The sequence below is a fragment of the Crocuta crocuta genome, unplaced genomic scaffold (assembly GCF_008692635.1).
Source record: "Crocuta crocuta isolate KB4526 unplaced genomic scaffold, BGI_CrCroc_1.0 scaffold506, whole genome shotgun sequence".
Lineage (NCBI taxonomy): Eukaryota > Metazoa > Chordata > Mammalia > Carnivora > Hyaenidae > Crocuta > Crocuta crocuta.
Window position 1 is genome coordinate 180,113 of NW_027528991.1, and position 14,304 is coordinate 194,416.

Sequence of the window (14,304 nt, forward strand, 5' to 3'; positions counted from 1 at the left end):
GAGGGGGGACACAGGGTCACTGGGGCAGCAGGGTGTGGGGGTCTGGATGGGAATGGGGACCTAGTCACTGGGGTAGCAGGATGGGGGGGTCTGGATGGGACTGAGGACACAGAGTCACTGGGGCAGTGGGGTGGGGGAGAGGCTCTGGATGGGATTCGGGGCACAGAACCAGACTGTGGATGCCTGCAAGGCCAGGCCCGGGCCCAGTGTGAAAGCTCTAAGCACCAGTCCTTCACCTCTGCCCGGGATGCAAGTGGTGAACAGAGGAGAGGCCAGAGGCCAGTTTCAAAGTCCCAGGAAGGGTTCACAGTGAGAAGCACAGTGACAGCAGAGGACAAAGCAAGAGAGGCAGAGGCCCAAATCTGCAAACAGCTTCTCTGCAGGTATGACTGGCACCCAGAACAGACAGGAGCCGCTGTGGGTACTACCGGCCTCAGCGTCTGGAGGACTGATGGCCGCCTCCCAGGCTCCACTCTGAGGCCGCTCAAGTTTGCTGCTGTGGCCTGCCAGTGTCTATGGGCGCCACATGGGAGGGCAGGCGAGGCTGTGCAGAAAGCAGCTTCACTGAACACGGAGGAGGTGGCCTGGGTGTGGCCTGCCTTGCTCTACATCTCTGTTCTGCAGGTGACTCATGCATCTCTCTTCCTCAAAGGCAAGTCAGCTGTGGGGCATCCGGTGAGAGTGATGGATCATTCTGGACCCTTACGTGCTGGCGAGGCTGGGAGCCAGAGATCTCTCTCCCCTGAGAACTTCCACGAGGTGTCCCACCTGCTGTCCCAGGCAAGTCCAACATGTCCTCACTGAACTTTGGTTGGCCACCAGCCCTCCCCCAGAACAGCATGGAACGGTGGCTGCCGGCACCCAATAGATTCTTGGGGCTCTCCAGACAGAGAAACGGCTCACTGACGTGCTAGGGATGGAAGTGCAGGAAAGGCACACCATGGTGGCACCGGGGTCAGGCGGCACCCACCAACCCCTGCTTGTATCTCGCCAGCATCACAGGAGCAGGAGAGGGCTTACCGGAGCTCATCCTCTGAACCACAAATCAAGGACATGCCGTGTGACACAGGTAACCATTATCACAGGGCCACAGGCGCAAGAAGGGACACTGGCACCCGCCCCACCAGATCCAGAAGGGGCAGCTGGGCCCGAGAGTGCCCTCCCTGCTCATGTCACACGATGACCTGCCTGTGGAGGCTCTGGGAAAGCATCTGAGAGTTCCATGTGCACACGAGGATCAGACTGAGGGCCTGTCACCTGAAGGTCCCACCTGTTTTCTCTGACATATTTAATCTAACCCATCTGGGGAGTCTTCACCCTCTGTGCTTATGTATCAACTTAAAAAGCCTACTAAAACTTTCAATAGGTTCTACTGCTCTTTTTCTTTCCTCCTTTTTCCCCTCCCCATTTTGAGAAAGCCAGTGCGAGCAGGGGACGAGAGAGAGAATCCCAAGCAGGCTATGCACTGTTAGTGCAGAACCCGACATGGGACTTGATCCCACGAACCACGAGATCACGACCTGAGCTGAAATCAGGAGTCAGACACTTAACTGACCAAAACACCCAGGCGTCCCCAATAGATTCTATTTCTACTATTCATCCATCCGTCCGTCCATCAACTTTCTGAGTGCCTAGCAGTAAAAGCATTTTAAAAAAATATCTTTTAATACACATTTACACAATCCTCTGTTTTAGTAGTTTAATCAGTAAAGCATCATTCCATAGATTTTATTCTGATGTGCTTTAAAAATGTGATCTCCTTGAGGCATTTTGATTTTATTCCTAGAATTTAAAGTGCTTGATTTGGAAAGTGACAGTTCACCAGCAGGGGCAATATTGACTAAAGATCTTTTCATGGAAAATTTCTATATTTGCTGTTACACGTGCCATGTTTGCTCTTCACTTTAGAGGCTGTCTGGGAGATGACGTGAAGCAATGACGTCTGGTGCACCCCGCAGCCCTGACTTTCTCAGTGTGGCTATGACATACCTGGGTGCCCTGACCTTGGGCAAATCACTCTACGATGAGAGCCTGGCACCAGAGCCTGCCTGCGCCACCACCAAGGTCCCATTCATTCTGGCTCCAGCAGACATTACCTTCAGTACTGAAACTTACTGGGCATCAGACGTTGTACGGCAGCCCGAAGCACAGAGGATCCAACAGGAATAAGTCACCATCCCGGGCCCACCCCCCCAGGCCCCAAATCCAGGTTTCATCATGGGTGGGTGGGCCGGACTCCACAGCACAGAATGTGCACCCTCACCAGCCCCTTCAAGGGGCCTCGGCCAAGACACCAATCTTTGTCTTCATTTCCCTAACAACATTAAGAATTTTATTTCCCTCAAAAGAAATGATATAAAAATTAACTGTGTAATATTTATGAAGACCTCCCAATTTCTCTAAAATATGCTCTATTCTTTCCTGTTCCTGAGGAATGTGTGCAAGGCCCAGCACAATGACCAGTGGAGTGGTCTCTCTCTGTCCATAAGAAACGCACTGTCTGGTGACCTTCCTTCTCACTGAAGAGCCTATAGACCTACCTGCTGGTTTAAGCCAGAGGCCAGCAAGTAAGTCTGCAAAGGGCGAGCGATCAGTATTTCTGGTTTTGTGGGCCTTACAGTCTCTGTTACAGCTCTCAGCTCTGCTGTTGTGGTGTGAACTTAACCTTGGACACTGAAATCTGAATTTCATATAATTTCCACATGTCATAAAACATGACTCTTCTTTGATTCTTCTCGTAACCATTTAAAAATGCAAAACTTCGGGCACCTGGGTGGCTCAGTCAATTAAGTGTCCGACTTTGGCTCAGGTCATGATCTCTTGGGTTGTGGGTTCAAGCTCCATGTCAGGCTCTGTGCTGACAGCTCAGAGCCTGGAGCCTGCTTCAGATTCTTGGTCTCCCTCTTTCTCTCTCTCTCCCCCTCCCTCACTAATGCTCTCTCTCTCTCTCAAAAATAAATAAACATTAAACAAAATTTTCAAAACGTGTAAACTGGTTCTGTGCTCGTAGGCCATATAGAAGTAGGTGACAGCCCGGATCTGGCCTGAGGGCTGCAGCTGCTGAGCTTGGCTCTGAGCTTCTGGCAGAGCGAGGGTCCCATTTAACGCTTCATTGGCAAGATAAAGATATGATCTGGAGAGTCAATGGCATAGACTGATTTTAAATTTCTACTGGTGAGCTTTACATCTTCTCCAGAACCTCTGTTTAAAGTCGAAATTGTCAAAATTTAAACAAACTTCAAAGTGGCTTACTCCAGGTTTACAGAGCAGCTTCCGGATACTCTTCAGAGATGAGAACAGCCAAGGCAGCGTGTTCTTCGTCAGAGCTGCGCACCCACCCGGGGTCAGGGCAAGCAGAGCGACCATGTGCGTCTGTGCTCTGACAGGTCTACGGAAACCACACCCCAAGAGGAGAGACCCAGCAATACTGCCCATTTTATAGACTCAGCTCAGTGAGTTGGGAATGAGTTACCCATGTGTGCGAAATGTTTCTTACAAAGCCCGCAATTCAAGGATGCTCCTGACCCTGGTCGTTTACTTTTCACCAAGCTCTATGGCTGTGGCCCCAGGCCGAGGTGCTCTGCGTGGAGGCCCCGAGCATCCCAGTTCTCGGAGCTTCACCCCAGCACCTGCACTCCTGTCAGGAGAACAACAGGCTTCCTGACAGGTGCGGGCAGTCAGGAGCACATGTGGGCAGATGTGTGCACCTCTGTCCCCCACACCCTGCCTGACACCACCTGTCACTCAGAGCACAGGTCACCGCCAGGCAGACACCACGCCTAACTTTCCAGGTCCCAAACACCCTCTACTGCAAGGCAAGTGGAGACTCTGGTAAGGAACCTGGTGACTGGCGGCTCATCAGCCCCTCAGAGGACAGCAGTCCCTTCCTGTGAGAACACAACCAGCTCCCCCCACCCACACTGCGCCCACCCGTGGCAAGCTCCCAGGAACACGAGTGCCTTCATCTAGAAGAGGAAGGAGATCATCAAGATCCCACACGGGACAGGCAGGCTCCTCACCGAGGTCCCCACACAACAGCCTGCCCTTGCTCCACTCCCAAGCTACCAACACTGGAGCCCCAGAGCGAGGCTCAGCCAATGTGTCTGGAAGAAGTCTAGAATGTGAAAACTTTACTTAACAAAAATAAATAAAAGGTGTGCCGAATGCAGGCTCAAAAGCAGAGAGAAGACAGCACAAGAGCTGGGGCCCCTGGGTTGGCAGCAGAACGCTTCCTGACCTCAGCTTCGGTGACCTCGTGCAATGGGCACGGCCCTCCTGCAGGACTGGAGGAGAGTGGGCAGCGCAGGCCGGCACCCATGCAGCCTAGTCCTGCCACGTCCTCCGAGCAACATGGTGGGCAAGCGGCTGGCTGGGAATATTTCCTGCAGAAGCTTTTTGTTTTTCAGTGGAGAGACTCGTGACTTTATCCACCAAAGGACAGAGCCAATCAAAGAGACTGAATTAAAGATGGAGGATAAAGAGGAAGCAAAGACAGGGAGAGGGGCCCATGTGCACAGCAACCCCCCAGAGAGGGTGGGGGGGGGTGGAATCCAGGCCCAGGTGGAGAAGACAAGCTGGCTCTGAAGGCTCAGGGCAAAGGGCAGCATCCACACTTGCGGTGAACAGTAAGGCTGACCCACTTTAAGTACTCTTCCAAATTATTTCTTCAATTTTACAACATAAATTATTAAAAGTATGGAAGTTTAAAACCTACATGCTACACGAGGAGCTCATGAAGACTCAGAGACTATTAGAGTCTTGGAGTTCAAAGGTGGCTGTTTTAACTCACAAAACAGAGACCCCCTGCAAGAAAGGAACGTGTAATAAACATGATGATGGAATCTCACTGAGAATGCCACGTTCAGTGAAGTTGTCACTTAGGTCACCACGTGCCCAGAGTGAAGGGGACTGTGATAAAGTCAGGCCTTGCCTGAGGCACGTGGAGGCTCCTTCAGCCAGGAGCTACAGCTGCATGGGCGTCAGCTGACCTTCGCTGCAGGGCCACGCACGCAGCTTGCCCGTCTGAGCCTCCGTGTCCACTGTGGGCCAAACCATGCTCCCTGCCCGGGCACGGTGCTGCTGGGGTTGGTCCCGTTCATGGTGACCCCACCACGGCATGTGTGCCCCAAGAGCTCTGCGTCCAGTAAGTCTTGAAAAGTCTTATAGTGGCAATGAAATGTACTGCTTACAACACATCACCTTCCGATGTGGTGTGGCCTGAATTTTATAATAGGATTTTCCTTCCATTTACTCATATTTTTTTTCCTTTTATTCCCCAATCAAAGATGACCCGGCACTTTCTGATGAGTGGTGATAAGGGCAGAAAAGGTGGCTGCCGCCTCCTGTAAGCTCTGAAGAAGCTGCTGGGGCACTCAGACAGTGCTCCCCAAGTCCCTGGTAAGGAAGAGATGCATCTGGAATGTTCTAACCATGAGGAGCTGTCCATCCAGAAGGAGGCTGGAATCAGAGCCAGCAGGGGATAAGGGGTCTGCTGGTGTCAGGGACCCAGCACAGCAGAGAAACTGATGAGCAAAGAAAGTTAGGGCTATTCCTCTGCCACTTCCTGAGAAGGGCAGCAGGAGGAACTGGAAAGCACTGCTGTGCTCCGGGGAGGAGGCAGCAGGAGGCTTCCGAGAGTGGGCGCCAGGTGTCCCTGCTGTGCTCTGCTTGGCTCGGCAGTAGCAAGGGGACAGGACTTGACAAAATGCTCTCAGCAGGTACCCACGTCTGACAAAATACCAGAGGGTGTGAGTGAGAGAGCTACTTCTAGCCCGTCTACATTTCTGGACAAGTACACGCATGCCTACCTCAGAAGCCAGCATGCACAGTATGGAGTCAAGACCCAGGGCTCCCCGAGGCCGGGGGCTCCCCCAGCCACACACCAGGGGCCCAGCTATTAGAGCCAGTCAAGGGTGGGGAGGCACTGACAGAGGGTCCGCAGGACACCTCAAGACACACGACCATTCCTCTGCCTGGACAACTTCATCTTCAATTATACAGATGCAAAAATCCAATAATCTGCCCCCCACCTGCAGCTCCTTACAGAGGGGCCTCACAAGTTAGCTAATCGCTGTGTAATTCAGTCTAGTGTTTAGCTGACTTTCCCTCCTAAATATGTAGAGATCCCAACTTAATCCCATACATACCCTACCTGTGTGTGTGTTTTCAGATGGGCTATACCAGCCAAATATCAAAGGACCACATGAACTATTTAAAATACAGTGATGATCATGTCCTCCAGGACCGTAAGGTGAACACACACACAGACAGTTGTCAACACGGACAGAAAAGCAGCCAGCTTTCAGAGAGGACGCAGCTACAGCCGGGAAGAGAGTAATGCTGCCTGCGGACAGCTCGGCTCCTCACATGTGTTCTCAGCACCGAGGACAGCATCTCCTGTCACCGGTATGCCTGCCCCTTGTGTGTGAGAAAGGGAAGTTCTTTGTATTTTTCTTCATCAGAAGTAATACTGCATCCCTTCTTTTTCTTTTTTTATGTAACTGCTGCCGATGAAGGGTTCCTTATACTCCTTGTCATAGACAGCAGACTTCTGTGTCTCTGAATGTGTGTACGTATAACATGGGATGTAATCTCCACATATATAATCCATCCCCCCTTAGATTTTTAATAAGTACATAAATCCATACACCTCTTTAAAGCTAGATTCAAGCTTGCTGAGACACAAAAAATATTGGTGGATACAAACCTAACAGGGCATTTTTTAAACTGCCCATCAGTACCAGCGAGCAGGGATGCTGGCTCTGCAGCTGTGGGGCTCCACTGTTGATGGTGAGGGTGGGGGGTCTGGAACCTAGACAAGGCGCTCCTCGGCAGCGGGAGTGGAATGAGGCCCTGGCGGGGACTCTGTCCTGCCCACCCTCACAGCATCTCCACAATCGACCCAATCACCCAGGACAGCCAAGTGGGAGTGACCCTGGGCTAATGAGAGGGTCGGCCACTGATACTGCATCTGTTTTCAGTCCCACCGCTGGTTAACTCTCCCTGTCCTCCGTGGGACACTTCCCACAGGGGCTCCGGCGGTCCCTGGGAGCGGCTTTCACATGAGGAGAATGCACACGGCCCAGTTACAGCCCTAACAGGGAACTGATGTCAGTGACAGCTGGCACAGATCCCCATTTTTGCTGGAGAAGCTCCGACAACGGGAAAGGGACCTGGTCTGACTAGAGGCCACGACTGGCGAGTGCAGAGCAGCACTGAGCTGGAGAGAGAGGGCACAGCACGGTGAGCTCCCGTTGGGAGTCACTCTAACGTCCCCTCAGGTCCTTCCCTCCCAGTAACAGCGCCTTTCTTTTGGAAAAGACCAAAGGCTGGGTGTCAAGAGTCGATTCCACTTTGGCTCTGCCAACAACAAGGCAGGCGTAGGATCACACACTTGACGTGGACAAAGTGAAAGAACGTCCCACATGGTGCCGGCGGTCAGGTGTCCCCTCCAGTTTACAAAAGAGAGGAGTGGTATTCTGCTGTATGTTCATAAGAACTTGTTCGAGGTCATGCAGCTGGTAAGTGACAGAACCCAGAAGTACCCTCATCAGCATGACCATGAACTCCAGCTGGCTCTGCTGCCCACAATGCCTCAGTTTCCCCATCCACAGAACAAGGCAGGAGATAGCATGACCTCCAAGTTCCTCTCTCTTTCTGCCTGCCTGTTTAATTTCACTAGGAGGGGAGAGGAAAGCAGGGGAGGGTCAAGGGACAGACAGGCCAGTAGTAGGATAGCAGTCTGGGAGGAAGGCCACAATCTGGTAGTAAGAACTGTATTAATCTACTAATAACTGAAAATTCACTTTTTAAAATTGTGTTTTGCCAAAAGGAGGAACAGTGATCAGATGAAGAGCCAACATCATCCTCATTGGTGAAAAGCTGAGAGCTTTTCCTCTAAGATCAGGAACAAGAAAAAGTTGTGCACTCTCGCCACTTTTATTCAACACAGCACTGGAAGTCCCAGCCAGGGTAATCAGGCAAGGAAAAGATATAAAAGACACTCAACTAAATGGAAGAGGTAAAACTGTCACTATTTTCAGATGATGTGATATTACATATAGAAAACCCTTAAGACTACCAAAAAATGGTTGGAAATAATAGATGAATTCAATAAAGTTGTAGGATACAACATCAATACACAATTATCTGTTGTATTTCTATACACTAAAAACAAAACAGCAGCAAGAGAAATTAAGAAAACAATTCCATTTATAACTGCACCAAAAAAAAAAAATACTTAGGTATAAATTTAACCAGGAAGGTGAAAAACCTGTACTCTGAGAACTGTAACACAGAGATGAAAGAAACTGAAGATGATGCAAAGGAATGGAAAGGCATCCTATGCTCATGGACTGGAAAACAAATATTGTTAAAATGTCCATATTATCCAAAGCAATCTATAGATTTAGTGCAACCTCTATAAAAATTCCAGAGGCATTTTTCACAGAAATAGAAAAAACAACCGTAAAATGTGTAAGGACCCATAAAAGACCAAAATAGCCAAAGCAATCTTGAGAAAGAACAAAGCTGAAGGGCATATCGCTGTAACGATATTACAAAGCAATAGTAAAACTAAACAGTATGGTACTAGCATAAAAACAGACACAAAAATCAATGGAACAGAAAAGAACGCTCAAAAGTAAAACCATGCATGCATGTATGGTCAATTACTTTGTCACACTGGTTTAGAAGTGCCATCATCAAAAAGACCAAAGTTAAGTGTTGGCGAGTATGCTGAGAAAGGGGAGCCTTCTTGTACTGCTGGTGGGGAACGCTAACTGGTGTAGCCACTGCCAAAAACGGTATGGAGGTTCCTCAAACAGTTAAAAAAGAGAGCTACCTATGGGGGAGAGGGGAAGGGGGGTGATGGGCATGGAGGAGGGCACTTGTGGGGATGAGCACTGGGTGTTGTATGGAAACCAACATGACAATAAACTATTAAAAAAAATAAAATAAATAAAATAAAATAAAATAAAGAGAGCTACTATAGAATCCAGCAATCCAACTTCTGGGGATATATCCGAAGGCAGTTAAATCACTATCTTGAAGAGACATGTGCACCCCACGTTCACTGCAGCATTACTCACAATAGCCGAGATACGGAAACAACCGAAGTGTCTATCAACTGATGAACAGGTTAAAAGACAGACATGGGGTATATACACAATGCGATACTGTTTTGTTCAGCCATTAAAAAAAAAAAGAAATGATACGAAATCTTGCCAACTGTGGTAACATGGATGGGCCCTGAGGGCACTATGCCAAGTACAGTAAGTCAGAGAAAGACACATACCATAGGACTTCACTCATATGTATGATCTTGAATTTAAAAAAAGCTCCTAGTCACAGGCTGGTGGTCACTGGAGGCAGGGGTGACTGAAATAGGTGAAGGGGGTCAAAAGGTAGAGACTTCCAGTGAGAACATAAATAAGCCACGGGATGCACACAGTTAATACCACTGCGCCACTAGCCTGCGCCGCTGAGCTGAGAGAGGAAACCGTCAGAGTCCCCATCACTAGAACAACATTCTGTAACTATGTAACTATGTGTCCTGACAGATGCTAACCAGACTCACCGTTGGGATCCTTTCACAATAGACACAAATACTGAGTCATCATGTTGTGCATCTGGAACTTCTATAATGGCAATGACACCTCAATAAAAAAAGAATTAGCACTAACCTACTAATAAGCCAAAATCCATTATTTAAAATGGAGTCTTGCCAAAAGAAGAAAAAAAAAGTCCACTTTTAAAATGAACTTTCTTGAATCTGATGTAAAAGTGCTAATAAAAAAACAAAAACAAAACACAAAACCCAGCCCTGTTCATTTAATTGGACCACCATGGGAATTAGTTTACGAAGTAAATCCAGTACTAAATTCTGAGATTAGATTAAAAATTGTTTATAAATGAAATTTATTAGTTTTTTTTTTCCACTAGAAAGACAAGTGAAAACTAATTCAATTAACTAGAAACTATGGATAAAACTCTTATCATTATCCAGTGACATTTACAAAGCAGTCTTAAGTTTCCACAAACAACTGGCCTGACCTTGGGGCTTCTTTTAAGAAATAACCATCAGACCTAAGAGGGTGTGACCACAAAGGAGAGTGGCTGGGGTTAGCTGCAAATGGGCTAGTTCGTGAAATTAAAGGAGTAAACACTCGTGAATGGCAGTGTCTGAATAACCTCCACTGACCAACACTGTTTACTAAACACTCCCTGAACAAGGTACTGGGAGAGGACACGACGCAGGTGGGATGTGGCCCAGCCTCAGAGAGCAGACACCAAGTCTGGGGGACAAGGTGTGTACGAGCCAAAGTCACTAACACCAGAAAAAGGAATCCTGTTTTCCTGAAGTCAGCAAGGCTTATAAGGGATCAAACAGACCATTCTCTTCTTATTACGACAATACTGAGACAGGATTAAGAACCATCCGTTTCTCGGCACTGGAAAGAGGCAGGACTTGCGAGCACATGACCCAGCTGTGACAGAGGTCTGGACGGCCACTTCCAGGAAATGCAGGGAGCCATCTGTACAGAGACCTGCTTGAGCTTCGCTAACCTAGCAAGACTCGGGGCTCCGCTGTTGGAGATGAACTACACCGCTGCATCATGAAAACATCTTGGCTAAATATGCCTTTTTATCTTTTCTGTGAAACACCAACCAAAACTAAACAGAACAAAAGGGTAGCAAGAGCACTGACCCTTTGGTCAGGCAGGCTGTCTTCAGAGCTGTGACAGTCAACCAGTCATTCCAGTACCTGTAAGTCCACGAGCTGCACAGTTGATTTTCCTTGGAGACACAGGGCCTGAGCAATAAAAGCATGCAGATCTTCCAGGCAAAGAGTGTCCACCTGAAAAGGACAGAGAAGGAGAACCAGCATCAGCTCTGGGAAAAACCTGACACTCTGCACACGGGCTCAGTGACTAAATGCAGGCACCTACACAGGGCGACAGAGGCGAGCAGGAGCCCGCAGTCCAGGTGTGAAGCTCTCCACGATGCCCTGCGCCAGGCCTGCTCGCTCTCCAGCAAGGCAGAAATCTCTGGGCTGCCTGGGAGGGGCATGAGCCACAAGCAAGAGGGACCCTTCGAGCAACACAGGTGATTGTTTTGGGGACCAATTCACAGGGCTGGCAATTTAGGGGTTGGCAGCATGAGCTGGGGTGATCAAGGCTGGGGTAACCCTCCACCTCTGCCAGCCCCAGTAAAACCTGTGCACTCAGATCCCAGGTTAATGGAAACCACAACCCCCACATCTGAGCCCCTCCAGTCTTCCGTGGAATTGGAGCTAACCAAAGTGTGAGTGAAAATAAGGGGGGCAGGGATTTGGAGAAAGAAACGGACGGGGAAATTCTGGATCTCAGGTGAATGATGGGAATGAGGACAGCAGGCTACTCTCAGGGACCATCTCCTCTCAGTTACAGGGCGGTGACTTTTCCAGCTCAGCCACCAAGTTCTGCCAGCCAGACGGAAGCACTGCAGTAGGCCTTGCTCGGCGTTCCCAATGCCATCGTAGGGATACAAGACCTTCTTTCTGGAAGGGACCGCGTTCTGTGGCAAGTAGACGCTTGAAGGGAAGAATATCGGGAAAACCACCACAGACCCATGGATAAGAATTTCGATTCTTTCTCAATGATAAAAATGGCTAATATGTTTACTCCCAATGAAAATGATCCCATCATAAACCAGAAAAACTGTTCACTGGGGACTCCTGCTCCCCCTGACCAGCATCCCCTGGCCTCTCCTGGAGAAGCAAATACTTCTGGCATCCATCACCTCTGCCCCACACAAGGCAGCAACCATATCACTACCCTGCCCTGTTTCGTTTTTATTCTGAAGAAGTTGTTGCCTTTGTATAAGTGACAGCTACAATTGTTTCAGGAAAAACCCCCAAATCTACGATGTGCAGTACTCATGACCAAGAAAAAAGACTCCAATCCACAGAAGCCAGAGCAAGCAAAGAACACATTATTTTTTTATTCCACAAACCCCCACCTCTCTCTGTTTAGACTGGGTTTGTTCACATGTAATTCTACTTCTTGCCATTAGCAACTTCTGAATAAAATGCCTACTTATGAGAAAAGAATAACTATCTCATATGTCATGGTTTTCACACTTAGCCAATTTCATACTTGGCCACCATCTCTGTAGCTAACCAATCTCACACCACAGCAGAGGGTGCCAAATTCTTAGTAACGCCAAGTTTTTTAGAATTTCACATAACAGACATTATTATTATAAAGCATTTGCTGTACTATAAATTATAAAAAAATACGTACACTTGCTCTGATATAACCTAACCCTTCCGGAGAGTTTTCCCAGATAAACTTTTCACGTGAAAAGTGTTGCTGCTAACTTGGAGGTTAGGAGACCACTCAGCTTCTCCACAGGCTCCATGCCACCCGCTGTCCATCAAAACATTTAACTTAAGCTTAACTGTATAAAAATATAACATTTTTATAAATTTATCTTTCTAGCCTTATGAAACCTAAGAGAATAATGAGGCCATGAATGCATTTTAGTACCTTCGTCTCAGAGATGTCACTGATGTGTTAATTCATTGTTTTTCAGTTTTAAGAAGTCTACATTTAAACATGCCCTTTAAGTCCAACCAACAGGTCTACCTCATGCTGACTCCCACTAGAAGTATTTTTATTTAAAGGTGTTACAGAAAGAAGATGCTTATTTGCTTCAGGTTTATATAAATATGCGAGATGTAAACCTACAATCAACATGTTGTGTGGTCTAGACTGTTTTCTGCTGGAAATGGATTTTCATAACTCACAGTCACCTGCACAAGTGACAACACAGAGCTGTGATGATTGACCGTCACTGGGTCCAACAGCCTGTCTCTTGTGCTGAAAAAGTAATTCAAACTCTGTCCCACAAGTTACTGTCCACATGCACACAGGTATTAGGAAGAAAACACACGAATGTCTCTGGAAGAGAAACTGCAGCTCTTGGTTACCCACCATTCCCAGTCCCCACTATGGCCCCCTCGCAGCCAAAAATATGAGCTGATATTGCGTGCATATGTGATAAATAATATCAAAAGAAAAGCAGTTTTACACTTAACAATCCATCCTCCATTCATTTATATTTCTAAGTCTGGCACGAATAACAAAACGTTCTACTCAAAACAGCAATGTGGGGCACCTGGGTGTCTCAGTCGGTTGAGAGTCCGACTCTTGATTTTGGCTCAGGTCATGATCTCACAGTTCGTGAGATCAAGTCCCATGCTGGGCTCTGCACTGACAGTGTGGAGCCTGCTTGGGATTCTCTCTCCTCCTCTCTGTCTGCTCCTCCTCCCTCCCCCACTCTTTCTCTCAAACTATATAAATAAACATTAAAAAAAAATAAAGCTTAAAAAAAACCAGTAATGCAAAACCTAAAGTTTACACTGGTGCATGGGAAACCAGTAATGAAACAATGAAATCTCTAAGAGTTACTTAACCATACCACATTTTCACAAAATGCAAAATTCAGAACTAGCTGTAGACTGGCAGAGACAAAATAAAAATTTAGAAAAGAAACAGAAAAATCAGTATGTTCCCTTGAAATGTAATCCCACAATAAGAGTAAGTGTGTTAATGGCAATCAATAACTCATAAGGTGAATTCAGGTTTGAGAATCAGTCCTGTCACTTTCTACTTCAGCCAAGGGAAAAATCTGATGCTTATGAGAAAGAAAGAGACCCAAGATCCATCACATATGGAGACCACAGTAGAAGGCAAGATGGCCTGAAGGGGTTGAGAGTATGGGAGGTCTAAACAGGCTAAAGAAAGAGAAGTGATTGCAATGGTCTTTTTTATTGTTCTGTGACAGAAGTGAGACAAAAATCATTTAAATATAATATAGCCAAGGAAGGAAAGTGGGAGAGGGAGTGACCTGGTCCTTCCTTCACTGAGGTGGGTCTAAACATTACCTGCACATGGGCAACTATTAAAAAGGCAAATACTGGGGCACCTGGGGGGACCTCAGTCTGTTGAATGTCTGACTTCGGTTCAGGTCATGATCTTGCAGTTTGTGGGTTGGAGCCCGTGTCAGGCTCTGTGCTGATAGCTCAGAGCCTGGAGCCTATTTCAGATTATGTGTCTCCTTCTCTCTCTGACCCTCCCCTGCTCATGCTGTCTCTGTCTCTTTCTCTCAAAAATAATTAAACTTAAAAAAAATTGTTTTTAAAGGCAAATATGTTCATGGGCCTTTATAATTTTCACACATTAAGTGTAAAACTAAAGAAACAAACTGTCCAACTTGCTGAGGAACACCAGTCAAGACCTAGCACTGCGCCCTAACCAG

At 47.5% G+C, this 14,304-nt stretch overlaps 1 protein-coding gene across 7 annotated transcripts in view; it reads right to left on the bottom strand.

Annotated features, from left to right (window-relative positions):
* Positions 1 to 14,304, bottom strand: part of FAM120B (family with sequence similarity 120 member B) — an 82,806-nt gene that overhangs the window by 37,992 nt on the left and 30,510 nt on the right. For all 7 annotated transcript variants that reach the window (XM_077757396.1, XM_077757400.1, XM_077757399.1 and 4 more), the window contains exon 6: positions 10,766 to 10,858. In XM_077757396.1, the coding sequence (XP_077613522.1) occupies positions 10,766 to 10,858 (93 nt within the window). The remainder of the gene's footprint in view (positions 1 to 10,765; positions 10,859 to 14,304) is intronic.